Source organism: Melanostigma gelatinosum (assembly GCF_949748355.1).
Source record: "Melanostigma gelatinosum genome assembly, chromosome: 21".
Classification (NCBI taxonomy): domain Eukaryota; kingdom Metazoa; phylum Chordata; class Actinopteri; order Perciformes; family Zoarcidae; genus Melanostigma; species Melanostigma gelatinosum.
Window position 1 is genome coordinate 1,289,749 of NC_136654.1, and position 19,205 is coordinate 1,308,953.

The window sequence follows — 19,205 nt, forward strand, 5'->3', positions numbered from 1 at the left end:
GTGGTTGCATTATGGGATCAGACACAGAAATAACATCCTTTTCAACAGGAACAAAGGTGTAAGCATGGGGATTTAATAGTCTTGCTTCTTTGAACTTGTTCCTTTCAACATAAGAGTTCATTCCGTCTGAACATTTTGAGCCACGCTGGGATGAATTTATTTCCAAGACATGAAGCTTTGCACTTGTAGCTGCCAATTCCGTTTCAAGTTCCAATTGTTCCTTTTCTTTCTTCAACTTTTCCTTTTCCCTCTCCAACTTTTCCTTTTCCCTCTCCAACTTTTCCTCCTGAGCTTCGATTAGATGTTTCCTTTTTAGAGCAGCAACGCGCTCCATCAGAGCTGCCTTGTCAGCCTCAGCTCTAATGCGTGCAGATGATGTTGATGAAATCCGTGATAGCTGGGAATGTGTCTTTACAGAGTTCATCTTTACACTTAACACATTAGAAGCACTATCTTCAGGGTTTATTTCATCTGCAACACCTTGGTGGTCGAGAGAATCTTTACATGGCTGCACATATGGGTAACCCATTTCAGACAGCCAGCCCTTTACCTTTTCAGTGAAGTCATAGAACATTGTCATTTTTTCTTTGAAGTACAGATTTTGCCTTGTAACTTCATCTTGAGGTAAAGGTAAGCTCACAAAAGATGTATGCATGTCATTTGCATCTTGGTAACACTTGATGAATGTAAAAAGCTCAGCATTCACTGAATTTACATTTTTATTGGAAGTCATTAAATCACTTATGTTTCTCAAACACTTTTTGGCTTGTTTGCATTTTGTGGTCCTCTTTTGCTGGTACATTTCCGTGTAGAACTCCACGCCTTTAGAAGTCATTTTAATGTCTCCTCCTGCTGACGGCCTTTCAACATCCGTCGCCTGAACGTCAGACATTTTGAACACTTCTTCCAAACTGCTTGTCACACATCAATCAAATCCGTCGGACGTGAATGCAGGTAAAGTGCAGCAACAAACAGCAAAGGCGCTTACAGGCCGCTCCTCCAATTCACCACACACACACACTGAAGTCGGGCTTTTTAATGAATGAAAGCCGCCGATAGTGGTGCGCGGGTGTTACGCCATGTCCATTTGTAGCGATTCAACGCAGTCAGGCTTAAACATCCAGAAGCACGTACATCACTGTGAATACAGACTTTTAAACTCCACTCGTTTCACCGTCTTCCTATACGGCAGTCGTATCACGTACCCGTTTCTTCTGAGATGTTTCAGCGCTGTGTTGATCCGGTCCAAAGCAGTTGTCCCGCTGATATTGAATCCAAGAGTGATGAATGAAACAATCCTCTTTGATCATCCATACGAAATCCAAAAACGATCCAACCCGTTGTGGCTGTGGTGGGATCGGTCCTTTGAGTCCAAGAGCTAAGCTTTTACTTTAGTCCTAGGGCGTAGTTTTTACTTTAGTCCTAGGGCGTAGTTTTTACTTTATGTAGTGGCCATTTGTCGGCTAAATCAAACTTAAACAAATAATAATCAAACGCCACTGATGCACCGTGGTCGGTATCTTTACGCAGCCAGAAGAGAGTCAAATGTCCAAGCAGGATTCAATTTTGGTGTATTTATTAAATAAAGCAAATAAAACAAGAAAACAAACTAATTAACAAACTCCTGTCGTGCTGTCTCTCCTGTCCTGTGTAGCTGGTAAAAACTATACGCCCACCCCGGTGCATGCTGGTCCTACCTTTCTACTTGTTTAAATAGCAACAGGTGCCCACAGTAATTACCCAAAAAATAATAGAAACAAACAAATTACTATTAAAGAGAAAAATAATCTTAACATATGAAACATCTACAATAATTAAACAATACTACTTATAAATGAAATAACAAAATACAATATCAAATAAATAGCTCCAACAGCCACCTTTTGTAGTTTTACACACAATCAGGCCATTGTCTTCCATTGTTCACCGGTAACAATTGATGTTCGTGACTTCTCGAGGTTTTGAGTAACACTGAAAGAAATCAGGTTGAAAAGTGAAGGTTTTCTTTCAGATGTTCTGGTTCCATTTATCAATGACTTCATCTTAAGCTGTGTTCTAACCAAATGGAGCCCTGATGTTAACTGGCAACAACTGAACCTTTTGACTTGCAAATCACCCAATCAGTGCTTCCTGGTACCTGATATGTAACGCAGTGCTCAGTGTATCAATACTGATAATACAAATATGAATCCATTGTATGAAGCAACTCGTCCACTCAGTTATTTTAAAGGTCTTTGTCTCCACCTGGTCTGTCCCGGTCCCTCCCTCCTCGCTGGGGTTGCCAGGTCTGTTCTTGCTGGTTTGCCAGCGAGTGGCGCAGCAGGTTCTAATGTGCCACATGGCCGGCTCTGCTTTACTGTAATTTACACCCCAACATGACATGAACCTGCTGCTGTTGATGTAGGCTCTGACTCACCCCTCACACTCGTCTCCCGCCGCCAACCGACTCTCACACACACACACACACACACACACACACACACACACACACACACACACACACACACACACACACACACACACACACACACACACACACACACACACACCATCATGGCAGAGCCAGTTAAGTCGCAATGTACCTTTCTTCTCAAGTGTCTCACTGCTGGACAGGAGGTTGTACTTCATTTGTAATGTCTTCATTGTTAGAAGGCTTCTATATTTTCCCAACTACACACTATTTTAATGCCAGGGGTTATGATTTAATTTGCAGATTCAGATTTCATTTTGAACATAAAAGCATTCTGTATTTCGTTCCCTCTCTCTAAGCTTTGGACCCTTTCCCACTGGACAAGAAACCCACTGACACGCACTAACATCTGGCTTTACTCGCGGGAGGAGTGACTGCAGTAGTCACAGGTTTATCGGCTCCAGCTGCGATGATGGAAACATGACACCCGATTGGCAACGCTAATTCCCGCCCCTTCTCCACACGATACCATGATTTACCAATAAATAAAATCACCAGGGCTTTGGACAATCAAACTGTATTAATGTACAAAACGTACACTTCATATGCTCTGCTCAAAGCCACCAGGCTCAGACAACACCAGTTTACTTTGCCGATCATCGGAACACACTTCATTCAAACTGGACAGAAACTAAATACGTCTCATCGTTCCACTGTCCAGCAGCTGGTTTGTACATCTGCAGGTCTGATTGGGCAGCATGTGTGCATGATGTACGGGTAGCAAGTGACTTGTGTTGTTCTTTTGTAGCGCCAATGAGCTGATAAATGATATGATAATGTGATATTGTATCGGTATAAAGACATTTTAGGCTGTAAGAGAAGCGTTTCTGATACTGGTACTCTGGTTTTATTTGACTAACTGTAACTACAGCTCAACCATAGAGCTGGCAGATCAGAAAATACTTACATTGCCAAATGACGACACGATGGACCCATACTTTGTCGTTGTGGCTCCCTGACTAACCGCATGAGATGAAATAGATTAAATACGTTTTCCCAAAGGAACATTGTCACGTGTTCACAAGCTGCTTCCACAGACAAACACTGAGGACAAACAGCCCCACCTCCACAGCGAAACCATCACAGGCCCCATCGGTCCTGCAGAAACTGATGCTACATGGCAGCCAGTCCTGCCTGCCAGCACAGTGCACAGATAAACACACATGAGCATGACACAAACGGGATTTTATTCCAGAGTTATGCTTGTACACACACACACTTTGTCACACTCGGACGCTTCCGGGGTGAACATATGCCTCGCCGACCAGCCGAAACATCCTTTCGGTGAGATGAAGAGAAGCTTGTTTTCTTCCTTGTGAGGATACATATTTCAGATGGTGGCAGACCAACAACATGTCCGTGTGAGATGGATTGTACTCCTAAGGGTGTGTGTGTGTGTGTGTGTGTGTGTGTGTGTGTGTGTGTGTGTGTGTGTGTGTGTGTGTGTGTGTGTGTGTGTGTGAGATGGCATGTGGATGTTCTCCTGCTTCCAGTCGTCCACGTTACCTGTAATAAGGCTGCAGGAGACTGTGTTCTTTGTTTCTATTTTTATTTTAAGGTTGAAAAAAAATATTATTTTCATTATCGGTTATTTATTTTTTTGCTACTTTCATCACCAGAGCAAAGATTGAGCTGAGTGGAGCAGCAGTCATTCTGCATTATTATACGTTATGAAATGTACTTCATCAAATTGCTTATTTTGTCCAAACAACAGTCCAAAACCTCAAATATATTAAATTACGATGATTTAAAACACAGAAAAACAGCAAATACTCACATTTCAGTAGCTGGTTACAGAACATTTGGCAGGTTTTCTTGACAAATGACTTATCGATTAATTATATTGTTATGAATTAATTTAATCAATAATCTGGCTGCACTGTTTGTTCGGTGACATAAATATGTAAATATTAAACTGATGATCAGACAGTTTCTTCTTCAAGATGCCAAATGTGATTCATGTCATCTTAAAGTCGTGCTCAACACTTCATCATGAAAACATGACACGCACAACATTTGATCTGATGTCTCCCTCAAAAGGTTCATTTGGCTTTGTTCTGGACTCGGCTCATTCTCTGGATGATCTTTCTCTCTTCTGCGTGGAATCGAACTGATGTTCTTCACGGTAGATTTCAAAGTGTTCAGTGTTCAGCTTCTCTGTGGTGTTCAGTCTGCTCCTGTGAGGGAGCAGGGCGTCCTCGGTGACACTGAAGCTGCATAATGGATGATAAAAACACGTCATCGTCATCATCGTCATCATCATCATCATCATCATCTGTGGATAGAATCACACTGAGATCAGTAAACAGAAATCCTGCAGCATCTCTGTCATTGTTTGTATCTATAGGACTATTGGACCAGAGCCGATGAGACGTTTGTTGTTGTGCTGGTGTTCCATATAACCCCCCCCCCCCCCCCCCCCAACACTGCAACGTGACAACACAATCCTTGTATTGTTATCGAGTTTTGGCATTTAATTGGCGACGTGATGAGTCAATTCAAACACATGAACGAAGCACAAGGGCACAGTGAGACAAAGCAGTGTTTTCTGGGTAAATCCCTCGTTTCCCGCTCGATCAAATGTGCTCTTTCATTCAGTGGAATGCTAATCAGCTCAGCTCAGCTGATCGAGAGTGGATTAAACTGGGATCGACCGACGAAATGATCCCCTAAACTGCATAAGCATGTTGTGTACTTTGGACGGAGCCAGGCTAGCTGTTTCCCCTTAATTCCAGTATTTATGCTAAGCTAAGCTAATCTCCTGCCGGCTCCAGCTTCATATTTAGCGTGAGACCTGAGAAAGGTATTGATCTCCTTCTCACGTTAACGCTCTGCTAGACAGTATGTTTCCATACAGTTACGCTACTCGTATATCACATGTCATGCAAAAATGCACCCAAAGTGCCTAAATAATATCAGAAACAAGCAACAGCAATATCACAACTGTTTCATGAAGTAGTTGTTCAAAACAAAGAACCTCTTCTTTCCCACCGACTCCTGTTGGTTTCGTTGGGTGTGCGGTGTCGCCAGTGTGTTCCACAGCCGGCGTTAACACATCCGTCACAATGGTCGGAGGACTCCAGCTTGTTTTATTGAATTAAAAAGAGGTTGTTGTGTTGTATGCACTTCTTCTGACTTGTAAACCGGAAGTGTGTTTGGTCGGTATCAGAAACACTGGAGGTATGTTCACAGCAGCCACACCGCTTCAGCAGGAGAATGCGAGACGTGAGGCCAAACCTGTCCGACGGTGAGATGAATAAGACTGCATCAGACCAAAGAGAGGTTCCTCTGCGCGTCTGTTGGGTTAGACATGAGAACTGGGCCGCTCTCCATCCTCTGTTTATTCTTTTGTAGAGCTTCCCTTTCTTCCTGCCAGGCGGCGATGATTACCGCTGCTGGAGCGCTTCCACTCATCGGTTTGTTCGGCAGCCGATCCCTTACGGAACAGAAAATACAGCCGGGGATATCAAAGAGGGGCTCTGGGTGTAAATAGGTTTGTTTGTACCCAGAACTCCACAAAGAGACGGCGCTAACCTCGTTTTCTCTTTCCCATGTTTGTGTGTGTGAATATCAGACGTTGTAGCAATGTCAGAAAATGTTCTCCAAGAATCCATAGCACGAGTGCTTTTGATCAGAAGCACAACCAGTTTCCATCCAGAAATCCTCACATAGATCAAGATCCGCTTCCACTCATGATGTATTGATCATCAGCCACTCCTCCTCTTCCTCCTGATTGAAGCACCTTGAAGCTGTTCTCTCTCTACATTCACCGGCAGTCAGCCTCATTGTGCTTGCACAGTGCTGCTCTACTTCCCTTTTCTGAAGTCACGGAGACGTTTGTGCACCAAGGTGACTGTTGTGCGTCAGCCGGCGGGCATTAGCAGGCGTCCCTCGTAGCGAGCAGCCACAAACAATATGTCTGTCAAATGTACCCCCCCCCCCCGCCTTATGCCCATTCTTCTGTGCTCTCTGTCAACTTTACTCTTCTACAATTCCAAGCTATAAAGTCACCTGTTTGGACTTTAACTGAACTAGTACTGAACGTGTGACCAGGTCTTGATCGTTGTGAGTCTTCCCCTCCTCCCTCCTTCCCTTCACCTCTCTGCCTCCATCCTTTGCTGCCATTTCAAAGTTATAAAAGAAAGTCAAAGAACGAGAAGGCTGCGTTTGCTGGGTTTTGCCGGAGATCCAACCGAAGTGGAAGGGCAGCTTGGACTGAGGGGGAGGTTGAGTCACTGCAGAGCCGATAAAACTCATTATGTATTTCTTCGTGACTTTTCCTTCAGCCGCTAACGAGGGCTCAGGTCTCTGCCTGTTGTCCTGATGTGACACACTGCCTGTGTGCTGACCATCACTTGATCTGTCACGAGAACGAGAGATTTAGATTCATATCCTGCTTTTGAATATCTGGTAATGTGTTCGTCGGCGATACATCGTTTCTCTTTCGCATCATCTGTTGCTGTTATTGGAGGTTGAGTTATTCCTCTCTCTCTTGACTGTGATGTTGACGGGTTCGTGCAACTTCTCACTCCACAAACTAATGTGCAAGTTGATTCAACTGACAAAGAACCAGAAAAAACAAACCAACAGGAAATCTGTAAAGTCTTTGGAGGCAAAGTATTCAGTGGTTGCTGAAGGCTGACCTGTAGACAGAATTCAGATTACTGGCTGAGAAAGAGCTGCTTTCAAATGACAAGAAAACAATGTTTCTGCATGCGTATCTTAATCCATAAGCTCTCGATAATATCACCTTGTTTCGTGCAGCTGAAGTCTATTCGGACCTGACCGGGATGTGGCTTTGGTGCCAGATGATCACATGGAGCTTTGTGGTGTTGGTTGCAACACTTCGCTCGAGTTGTATCTCGCCATGCGGATAGTCTTCAGATATCTGCCTCTGAGATTTGATGGCACCGTGGATAGATGCCACCGGAGATGAGTGAGAAAATGGGTTTTATTTATAAGTCAGTTGATGTGATCCTTTGAAAAAAAAGAAATCAATTAGCAGCAGCAGTGTGCCAGAGTTCAGAGTGTCAGGAAACCGCGATGGGTCCAGATCGGCTGCTGAGCCGAGCTGAGTCAGCAGCCAAAACCAGGTTTTATTTTAATACAGACAGCAGGGGAGTGAGAGAAAACAGCCCCCCCATCTACACACACACACACACATACCACAACATACACACACAAGCCCCCCCCATCTACACACACACACACACACACATACCACAACATACACACACAAGCCCCCCCCCCCCCCCTCATTATTTCCCTTATATTTCACCCGTCCAGTCCTCGCCATGAGCTTGAATTGAATCCCTGCTTCACTCCTCTTCCTCCTGGTTGGCTCAGCTGACTCTGCTGAGTGTGTGTGTGTGTGTGTGTGTTCATGCCCCAGTAAAGAGTGGTGCGCCTCATTTTAGCTCATATCAGTGTTTGTATCAGTGTCTTTTCTGCTACTTGACGAACCAAACCTGCTGTTTTTTCCCACCCTTTTTCCAGTCCATCATGGAGCAGTTCAACCCCTGCTTGCGGAACTTCATAGCCATGGGCAAAAGCTACGAGAAGGCGCTGACCAGTGAGTACACCGACCGTTTCTGGTTTCCTCTCCGTCTCCGTCCTTCTCTCATTCCTCCTGTCTGTCCAGTAGTCCAGGCAGAGGGCCAGCAGACCCGACGCTTGGCGCTGCTTTTATATCCTCTTCATTGTTCCTGCGTGGAGATGTGGTGTGATGACAACACAGATGTTCAGTGGCTTCTAGTGTTGTTGACGTCTGCATCAGGCCAGAGCCCAGAATCCTTAAAACTCTTTGAACCACAGAAGCTCGTTTGTTGCTCTGTGGCAGAAGTGACGGCAGTAATGTCACCTGCAGAGACAGTCATAGAATCTCTTTGTCAAATGTTAAAGATTTGCTTGTCAGAGATGACACTCCTGATGTCCTCTGATTGTCCCTCTGTGATGATGTCCATTGTCCACACGTCCTCCCTCTCAAACCGGTTCAGTGATCTTAAATGTCCGCCTCTATTGTACGTCCTTTGTCATCGCTTTTCGTGGCTTGCACAGGGTGTGTGTGTGTGTGTGTGTGTGCGTGTGTGTGTGTGTGTGTGTGTGTGTGTGTGTGTGTGTGTGTGTGTGTGTGTGTGTGTGTGTGTGTGTGTGTGTGTGTGTGTGTGTGTGTGTGTGTGTGTGTGTGTGTGTGTGTGTGTGTGTGTGTGTGTGTGTGTGCGCGTGCGTGTGTGTAGCAGTGGTTCAAGGTTAAAGACAAAAGCACTGTAAATGTCTTGGGGGGAGCTAAGTGGAGCATAAGCCAATGGGAAGTGGAACAGTAGTCGCGAGAGTCTCGGTGCCCCCCCACGGGAACGAGGAAACGAGAACGAGCCGGTAACCAGGACAAGACGGGGTAGTGAAAAAAAGAGGGGGCGGAAGAAAAGGGTTAGAGAGACTCATTCAGAAACATGAGCAGAAACTCACTTTACAATGAAATATGAGACATAAAGAGAAGTAAACCGACTTCATCGTTGTCTTTAAGAATGTCCTGCAGTTTATTCGTGTTACACACACTTTGATTGGAGTCACCCAGTCAGCATTGATTCACATAGTTCATGCTTCATGCTTCGGCTCAGAATGCTCTAAGCCTTGTCATGTACATGTCGTCCGATAAGACAAGCCTCCAAATGTTGAGCTCATGGATTGATATGAGAACTTCTTTTCCTGTCGCTCTGCGGGGAGGAGTTCCATCGGGATCGTCTTGTATTTTGAGCGATGGTGCAGCTGTTGTGCTCGATATGCTGCGTGGAGCAGGGCTCTCCTTCGTGTGCTCGGAGGGAAGACTCGGCAGCCATCAAGGCCAATAAAGGAGGCCTCACTCCGGCCTGATAGATGAGGCTAAAAATAGCCCTGCGACTCCCCGAGCGGGGATTACACTTCGTCAATGCCGGGCGGGCGGGGGCGCAGAGGAATGGTTTAGAGTAGAGCGGGCACCCGGTGAGTATCTATTGTCACTGGACAAATGCCACCTCTGTTTTTCTAGAAGTAGAACTGGGCTGGCAGCTTTGCCTCTCTGGAGACTGTGGACGCCGACATGACGGAAGGAGGAAGCTGACTGTGCTTTTGTTTGCTTGGGTTTGATTGGACTGGAGGTGGGGTCGGGTGGTTTGGGATGTTGAGCTCATGGATTGATATGGGAAGTATTGTAGGTGGAGGGAACAGAGACTGGCTACATGTGTGGAAGGAAAGAGATGATTTGGTACTTTTAAAGGTCAGGAGACATCTCGTCTAAGTTAAGACTGAGGTAGACTTTGCTAAGAGAGAGATCTAGATTACATGTTTCATTTTATTTATATATTTCAGCGGGACTAGTGATTATACTTATCTTTGGATAACATACCAACTACAGAGTGCTGCAGAAATGAGTCAGAATTTGTTCACTTCCTGTTCACTTCCTGTTCCCTCGTCTCAAAGCCGACGTGTTTTAGTTTAGATGAAATAATGTGCTTCCCACGAGCTGAATGGTGCTATAATATAAAATAGGTCAGTAAATTAATATTTTATATTAATATTAATATTTTATATTACTATACATATTTCATATTCATATTTTATATTAATATTCATGTTTTGTATTAATATTAATATTTTGTATTAATATGAATATTTTGTTTAAATATTGCAGATCATAATTTGAAACTGTTAAGTTGCTTGTCTTGTTGCTGGTCTTGTTTGTTTGTAAAGTCCAAAACACAAACAAAAAGATATTTAATTAACAATGTTGTGAAATTGAGAAAAGCAGCAAAGCCCGACATTAAAAAAGCTGAAACAGGACATGTTTGCTTATTTAAAATGATTTATGGATTGTCAGTATTGCTGTCTAAACCTGCTGTCATTTATTCTGTTCATGTCAGTGTGATGAGAACTACACACAACTGCTGTTTATCTGAAAAAACAATGTCTGTCTCAGTGTTAAAGTGTCTACTTGTCTTTTGACCTGCAAAGCATCAAATCAGTGCTCTCTGAATGTGAGAGGGGTTTGATTGTGGAAGTTTAGTGGGAATCTCAGCTGATTTAGACTTCCTTCTTGTTCGTGTTTCATTTACACCGACACACTCGGCTCTGTATCGGCTTTATATCGCTGTTCTAATCCTCTTCAGGCAGAACCCTCCATGTCCTTCCTCCTTTCTTCTCCCGCCTTTCTCCCTCGCTGTCACTTTCCAACTGACAGACGAGCAAAGCTAATCCCGCCTCCCCTCCCCCGCTCCCCTCCCGGCTCAGATTTCTTCGGACATCGATTAAATGAACCGTGCTCACCCAGCCGTCGTAGCCGAGCTCATCCCCTCTCTCAAGCTCTTATATCCCGTATGTTGAACTCAAGCCAGGCTTAGGAAAAGCAGAAAAGGTGTCTTGGCTTGTGTCCGCTCTCATAGTTTATCCGGGAGGGTTGCGCCGCCGTGTCGAGATCTACCGAGTGTTCTCGCAGTTCATGGTTGTGATAAAGAAGTAAAAGCAGTTCGAGTTATCTTCAGACCGAGCAATAATAACTCTGTGGACTCGTACCAAAAACAGCTGGAACATGAACTCAGAATAGATTTCTGTTTTCCATATGGAAATACACTTTGTCATTTCCCGCTCTCTTGGGGATTCTGCATGAGCGTCCTCTGGCAGTTCTTCGCACAAACAAATAAACTCAGCCCTCATCCATACGTCTCTCCCGACCGGACATTCGCTGTGTGGCTGACCCCTGACCTGCGCTACTTCACGTCACTGCTGCTTGAGGCCATCTTGTCCCAGTTCTTTAAGGCCTGAGTCGCCGTTATGTCTCTCAGCCGGTGTCCCTGGCTCGTGTGACGATGCGCCGCAGAGAATCATAGCTGCCTGATACATCTTTGAAATAAAAAGTGCTTTGACATCATTGCTGTAGAAAGTTGTTTGTCAGCATTCTTTCAAGTAAGAGTTGCTGATGTTCTGCATCAGCTAATTGGGGATCCAGATAAAAGCCTCATCCTTGTCGGGAGAAGTTGAGATAGTGCTGTTCGGGATTTTAAAGATTCACTTCATCCAAATTTCTGCACAGCCATAGTGGTATCTAGCCACGTAGATGGATGTGGAAATCCTTTTAAAAGGGTTTACTCCAAAGTAGTCAGTGCTGAAGACGCGTGCTTGATCAGTCTCGATGGCCGTCTCTGTTTCCTGTAGTTGCCTCCATAGAGCTTTCTCTTCTCCTGCCTGGTCTGCATTTCCGCCTGTCGCTCCTGATGTCCCATGCCCAACCGTACCTCTCTGGGGGGGGGGGGTGAGCTGTAGGGGAGGGCTGCAGAGCTCAAGAAGATTTCAACTCTGCACCCGTGGTCTGATGCCCAATGCTTCCATGTTTCCAGGTGTCACATATGCTGCAAAGGGCTACTTCGACGCTCTGGTGCGGATGGGCGAGATGGCCAGCGAAAGTCAAGGCTCTAAGGATCTTGGTGAGTCCTCGTAGTGGCTGTAGCACCCCTGGTGGGGTGGAGGGGGGTTGCACAAGCAGATGGTGAATGGGATGGCTGGTGCTGTTGAGCAGAAGCAGCTGATGACCGACCTGAAACCGGACACACACTCAACACAAATAATTTGGTGCTTAAAATACTGTAAATCCTGATCACAGAGCATTAGCCCTTTACTGCAACTTACAGCTTATTTCATGCGTTATTACTCACAATTCATATAATCCAAAACGTTCTAATTTGAGAAGAATTAATTCTGCATGTTTGTCACAGCATGCCCATTTGTGTAATCTCTTGTTTCCCCACACATTCAGGAAATATATACGGCTCTGCTTTGTTTTATGTTGCACCGCTGTGAGCAGACAATAAATTCAAAAACGTAGCACACATGTCGAGGATTTCTGTCCGTTCATCATAAGCCGTCAATATATTTACAGTGCTGGTGGATGACCAGCATGTGAGGAACGGCTCGCTCAGCTCTCATGCAGCGTGTTGTCCGGTTTCGGTTGGATCAGCCCTGGTTCTGCTCGTTATAGACTTATCTGTGGTGATAGTTTGCATAGGAGAGAATTAAAGGCCCATTTCTAGCAGATACACGGGGAGGAACATCTGTCTGCAGCAAGCATATCGTTGTCTCGCTCTGTGCAAAGTGGTGTCATAGTTGTTGACCCCTCGCATGGCGAGGAGTGTGACGGGTCTGCGTGAGCCCTGGATCGCTGCATCCTCTTTGTTCTTTCACCCTGATGGGACTTCAGGAAGCAGGCGTGGACTGAAAGGGCGCAGCAGAGGGAGGGATGCTGAGAGGATGGCAGAACAGGGATATCTGAGGCACGTGAGGAGGATATAAAAGCAGCATTCATTATTCATGGGGAGACCTTTTTGGATTCTCCCGTGCACATTTTCTCGAGCCTCATCAGTTCATTTTTCCTCCCTGTGTCTCTTTGACAAATGCTCATCTGAGCTTGTGTGCCCACTCTAATTGTGATTCGTGAAAAGCTCATTACGATCCCTCCAGCCAGCTTCAACTCCATCATTCCATCATTCGTACACGGATCACGGATGTCCGCTTCCTGCTTGAATCCTGCAGCTTTAATGAGCGTACAACCCATGAGTCCTCTTAAATGTTTAATGATTAAAAACACTCGAGTAAAGTAATCGCAACACCGTTATTTTAGTCTGAAACTGTGAGAAGTTAGAAAGTCAATACAACTTTGTGTTCTTTGTGCAGATGTTTACAACTAACACGTCCGTCATAAACTTCAGGTTACATAATAAGTCATGCACATAAAAGCTCTGCAAACCGAATCCATGGATGACGATGCTTCCAGCAGATGGAATATTTGTTTATTGGGAGGGTCATGTGACAGTAGAGAGCTCCGACACATCCTCATCTTAACTCTTGAGCTGACTTCTGAAGCCATTTGTTGCAGGGACGCCATTTTCCCCGTCTCTACTGATGCACATGAACGTGTCTTTTTAGCATAGTTTATAACGCTTTATTATCACGCTTACTACACGGCCACTCACTAGAGAAATCAATCATTTCACACACAATGTATATATTTTATTGATTTAAATAATTGTGCTCTCGCTGAGTACAGACAGCAACGCCTGTGATCAGACAAACAAACCTGTGTAGTGATGGTTGGTGGAGAGGGCTGATGAGTCCGAATGAGTCAAACTCAAGGCCCGCGGGCCGAATCCGGCCCGCCACGTCATTTTATGTGGCCCGCGAATCCGCCAGCAAAAAATAAATAAAAATAAAAAAAAGATTTCTTTTTTTTTTGTTTTTGGAAAAATAATTAAAAGTTAGACTTGATAATAAAAGTATCCGCATGGTCGGAATGATGAGATAGAAAGTTGAAGTGATGAGATAGCATGTTGTCTGTGTACCGACATTAAAACGATCACAACAGGTGGACAGGAGAGGCAACAGCCCGTAAAGAGGTTTTCCAACGATTGAAAAAGATCCACAAATAATCCCAAAATGTCCACGAAGAGAAAGATTGATGCAGAGGCAAGAAAATGTAATGAAAGATGTGAAAGCGAACACATGTTTGTGCTTCAAGGAGAACAACGGGTCTGTCTTCTGTGTTATGAGGCGTGTCGGTGATGAAGGATACAATTCACCAAACACGGAGCTAAATTTAGCCTCCGAGAAAAACATCAAACTGGCCAAGAACTAAAAGGCAGACTGCAATCACAGCAGAATATATTGACACAGCTACAGCCCAGTGCATGCTGAAGGTATGTGAGCAGAGCTCCGACCAGATACAGACTTTTACAAATGTCAGTTTGTGAAGAAACACCATCGCAGACGAGTTGATGAACTAGCAGCAATCTAACAACACAGCAGCTGAGAGACGAGCAGGTACTTGTGTTTGTAATGAACTGCTGATGAAAGCACAGACAACACGGATACATCATCTATCATGTTCATCAGACCTGACTCTCAGTGAGCAGCTCTTGGATGTAGCTGCATGCACAGGACGACGACAGGGAGGAACATTAGTGATGCAGAGAGGTGACACAAACAGCTTTGAACAAAGTTAATGTCAGAACTTGTGTTTGATATTTGTCTGTTATTTTCTTTAATAGTTTGATCTTTGATAGAGTCATGTGGGTTTCTGAACCCTCAATTAAAATGATTTATGTTATAATAACAGAAATGTGTTTAAATATCATTTTCTCTGACTCTGGGGCATAAAGACCCGACTGGAGACATTAAAAAAGCCGCTTATATTGTAAAGACAAGGCAATAAAGTAAAGTCATTCTCAGACAATCTGAATGCTTCAATTCCACTTCGTGCCCGTTTCCTGAAACCCACCCGCATGTTGTAGCTCCTGCTATCAGTACCACAGTCACTGAGGAGACGTTGTCACAGATTCGCTGCTGGAATCTAAAGGAGCTTCTTGTGTGTGCTGATTGTGGAGTGCAACTGGAACACTGGTAATTAATTCTGTGTGTCACTTTAGAAACGGCAGCAGAGGAACAGTTTAATGGTAGATTTCATTTTCAGCTGCCTACACACACACACACACACACACACACACACACACACACACACACACACACACACACACACACACACACACACACACACGCACGCACGCACACACACACATAGTATATTGAACGAGCACACAAGTGCACACCCTTACATGCCAGAGCAGGCGGTGCTCAAACTGTGTAATTAGGACAAAAACAAAAAGAAAAGATTACATGATTATTATTCACTTTCGCAGCCCAAAATAACGTCCTCGTGGGGACTCTTGTTGATGCAGTGTTGTTGTTTATCACTTAGCACGGCTGAGGGTACGCGGCCCTACAGCTCGGCTGAAAGATGCCTCGCTTGTTGTTCTTAATTCCCACCACGCTGTCAGCGTTTGAATGACTGCTCTGCTGCATGACTCCCTTTGTGGAGAGACGAGCGACTCCACGACTGCAGTGTGGAGTGTCGGCACACTCGTCCTCCTCGTTCACTGCTGTGCTCTCTGTGTGTGTCTGCGAAACGCCCCCATCATTGATGTGGGGGCGCAGGCAGCCGTGGGAGAACACGCCGACTCTGCACACGTTTCTAAAAATAGATGAAACGAAACGCCTCGACCGGAGTGGCTTCAAAGAAAGAGGAGGAGAGACGGAGTCCGACGCTTGATCCGCAGCCCAAAAATGGCTCGTCGGTGACGTCGGTGTGGATGAAAATGCCATCATCTTTCTTCCGTGTACTAAATATGGACATGGTTGTGAGGAAGCTCCTGCAGTTCCGGTTCCCCTCTCTGACCATATTTGGGATCCGCCATTCAGATGCAGATCTGAGCAGAGCTGGTACTCGCTCAGGTCTGCGCTCTGGCACGCAAACCTGAAGCAAAACATCCATTTTGGCTTTGATTTATGTAACGTAAGGTGGATGTAATGGATACAGTTAACACATGGACATGCAGTAGATCTCCACCTGTCACATCCTCGGCTGTTGAGAAGGAAAGGAGTCTGGACAGTGTCACAATCAGGCGGTGCAGTACGTCACAGTGGAGAGATCATATTCAGCTGAGAGAAAAGATGGGGAGCATTTTTGAAAACCGATTCAACATTTCCTCGACCAGGAAAGCCTCTTATCTAAAGCTATAAGATGTCATCAATAATCTTCTAATAGATTGGATTCCTAGAACAGAATTAAGCCCCTTTATTTTGTGCACCTATTTAATAACAATGTATTCAAAACATGGCAACGTCGTCATATTTTTATATGAAATGATATCATTGTTTCTTTATGTAAAACAAAATATGACATGTGCTTTCCTAAACTATCGACCGATTTCAACCGATAATATCATGAAATCATCCACCAATCAATCTGCAGCTTTCAGCCACATGAAGGTGTGTGGAGACGCAGTGCTCTGTATCTTCATGACATAAAAAGTGAAATCTTATAAATAATCTCAATAAATACTGATAATACTCTGTTTTATTTATTAAAAGCCAAAAATGATTCGATACATTTTCACCACAACTCCCGCTACGAACCTACTGGATATGTCTTACTCAGCATGGCCAGAGTAAAGTAATGTGATATATCATATTTATGCTCCATCTTTGTCTCTTATTACATTTTTCTTCCATCCCTCTACACATCTAATTCTCATTATTCTCTCATCTGTTCCCATTGGAAGACGCTTCAGCAGAATCACATTCAATCAATTCAAGGTTCATTCACGGCCACATTTCAGGTCCAGGAAAGAATTACCCTTTGGTTAATTCATTCATGAGCACGCTTTAGAAGAGGCCTCCGAGGCACATTCCTCCACTTCATCAGACATGTGAAGGACAGCAGGCGGGAACAAGGCTCCGACACAAGCAGTGATGTCAGAGACCTGACGAGACATCAGCAGTAGAAGTGTGAGCTCCTGGAAGCAGAGGTGAAGGAAACAAGAGGAAAGCAATGATAACGACTCTTAAACAACAGAGAAGCCACATCCTCAGCGGCTCTCTGAGCCGACAGGCTGGTATGTTGCCCAGCATCACTGAGGGATGTTCGGCCACAGTATTCGCCGTTGTTCTTCTCGCCAGCTGTGGCTCATTTGAAGTCTCACGTTGATCCGTGACCCTCGTTTTTTCTGAGCCAGCACAGGCAGAATTTCCCTCGAGCTTCATCCCCCATCTGAATCCAGCCCGCGGTCACTCTGCGTAGAGGGAAACTGCAGCGAGAGCACTCTTTCAGAGTGACTTTCTTTCTTTTCTAGTTTACCCCCGCCTTGTCATCTCTCACACACACACACATATATATATATATATATATATATACATATATATATATATTGTTAGATCCTGGGTACTTCTGGCCCGATACGGGGCTACTTACTGACTCAGCTCTCTATTAAAAGATTGTCGAGCTGGTGTTCTTGCGAGGGAACTCGCCTGGCTCTTCTAACTGCCGTTACTCCCGACGTCTACCCTGCTTCCTCCGGTCTGAGTGCACTCGGTCGAGGGGCCACCCTGACCCCGGGCGCTCCTACCAGTCGCGTCGGTTATGGCAGCTTCCCTCTTATGGATCCGCGCTCTTGGTAAATGCCAGGTTAGGTTTTAACGGCTAGGATTAATTCTTGCTAAAACCGTAAGGGATTGTTAAGTGGATTCTGTCACTAGGATAACCTTTCAGAACTCAGTTGTTAGACATACAATAGCTTTAACTTTTTACTGTCACGAGGAACTTTTTACTACTTGAGCAAATGAATGCACTTGAGAAATTTACTTTAAATGCAGATTAGATATTTATTGCAGGTTATATTTGGTTAGTTTGCAAGGGTTAAAGCTACAGCTCACATAAAATGTCACTACACTTGATTCGTTAATTTATTTTTCTTCTCTGATTATACTCATTAGTTTTAGTTGCCGAGACGGCTCGGTTGGAGCTGGATTTTCAATGGTGCGATGAAAAAGTTCTTTTGGAGTTGTTAGGAGCGAAGGTCCGGCCGGACCCTCGGTCCTCCTGCTCTGCAACGGAGTTCGTCCAACAGTCCACAAAACTCAGTACAAAGTCTTTCTCGGGCTGCTGCATCTTCTCTGTTGTCCAGATGTTTAAGAGTCGAGCAGTGGGGAGAGGAAAACCTCCGTCTTTAAATCTTCTTGTCCACGAACAGAGGTCTCTTTTCCGTGAACAGAGACGAAGCCCTCAATACATCAGCTGCAGGCTTCAGTATCTTCTCATCTGGTGCATTTGGACAGCACGCGTGTTGAAATCCCCGCTTGCAGCAAGCAAACCACTTCTTTTATTCATCATTTGGGCTGTTAGCCCCCCTCCTGCTCAATACATGCTCTCATCCCCCCCACCCTCTGGAAAGGATGTTGGGTTCGAACATGTCCATATAAGTCCAGGCTTCCTGCCTCTGACTCATCTCTTGCAACAGTCTTCTCCTAATTTCTGCAAGTCATCCTGACAAGCACTTTTCTTACATCGCAGCTCCGGTCACACAGAACATTTGTTAATCAGTTTTTACATTTGTTAAATCGGTTTGGTTAGTACACATTTGCTTATAAAATGATTATTGATCTCATCCTTCATCATTATTGTGCTTTGTGTCTTTTCTTCTCAACCATCATTATTTCCCCATCCCTTGAAGCCAACACCCTGCTTACTTCCTCTTTCTCCGTACTTTCTACACTCAGACTGCACTATACTCAGATACACTTAAACACTTATTATCAGGTTTACATTTGTTAAATCACTCTATGTATTAAACATTCGTTACATATTGATTAAACATTTTGTTATATAATGATCATACACTTTATCTTTCGATTACACTTTAACTATTGATTTCTGAGTATATGCTTTATGCTTTTTATATCCTGACCTTCCCCTGATCGTGTATGCATGTTTTCGAGGCAGCTCTGTGGGCTCAACTCTTCTTGACATCCCCTTCTTGAGGTCACAGGCTGCCTCGCCTTAGCTAGTAGGAATCTCACAGGAAGCTTTCGTCGGCCAGGGCAGTGATGACGAGCACGTCGTCCTCTGGTGAAGACGGTCCTGATGCCTGCTCCCAGCTGTCGATCACCACTAGGTGATGAAGGTTAACCTTGTTAACTTCTCCACACGGCATGTACCGCATATGCATGCATCCATAACCTTCACCGGTTTATGGCGCATGCGGTTAAACTCTTTTCTTTTTCCTGTGACCCGGAGTGGTTTCTGGTCTCCGGGTCCCTGCCATGCAACGGCTAGGGTGGTCGGCAGCAGGCAGACCACACAGTCATTCTTAATTTCTCTCCATTG

At 44.7% G+C, this 19,205-nt stretch overlaps 1 protein-coding gene across 5 annotated transcripts in view; it reads left to right on the forward strand.

Annotated features, from left to right (window-relative positions):
• The window catches only part of baiap2b (BAR/IMD domain containing adaptor protein 2b), a 58,559-nt gene that overhangs the window by 12,940 nt on the left and 26,414 nt on the right, over positions 1 to 19,205 (forward strand). For 3 of the 5 annotated variants that reach the window (XM_079293457.1, XM_079293456.1, XM_079293459.1), the window contains exons 2-3: positions 7,967 to 8,042; positions 11,836 to 11,922. In XM_079293457.1, the coding sequence (XP_079149583.1) occupies positions 7,967 to 8,042; positions 11,836 to 11,922 (163 nt within the window). Of the gene's footprint in view, positions 1 to 7,966; positions 8,043 to 9,326; positions 9,449 to 11,835; positions 11,923 to 19,205 lie in introns of those variants that run through there. The other 2 variants (XM_079293460.1, XM_079293458.1) reach the window with 2 other exon arrangements.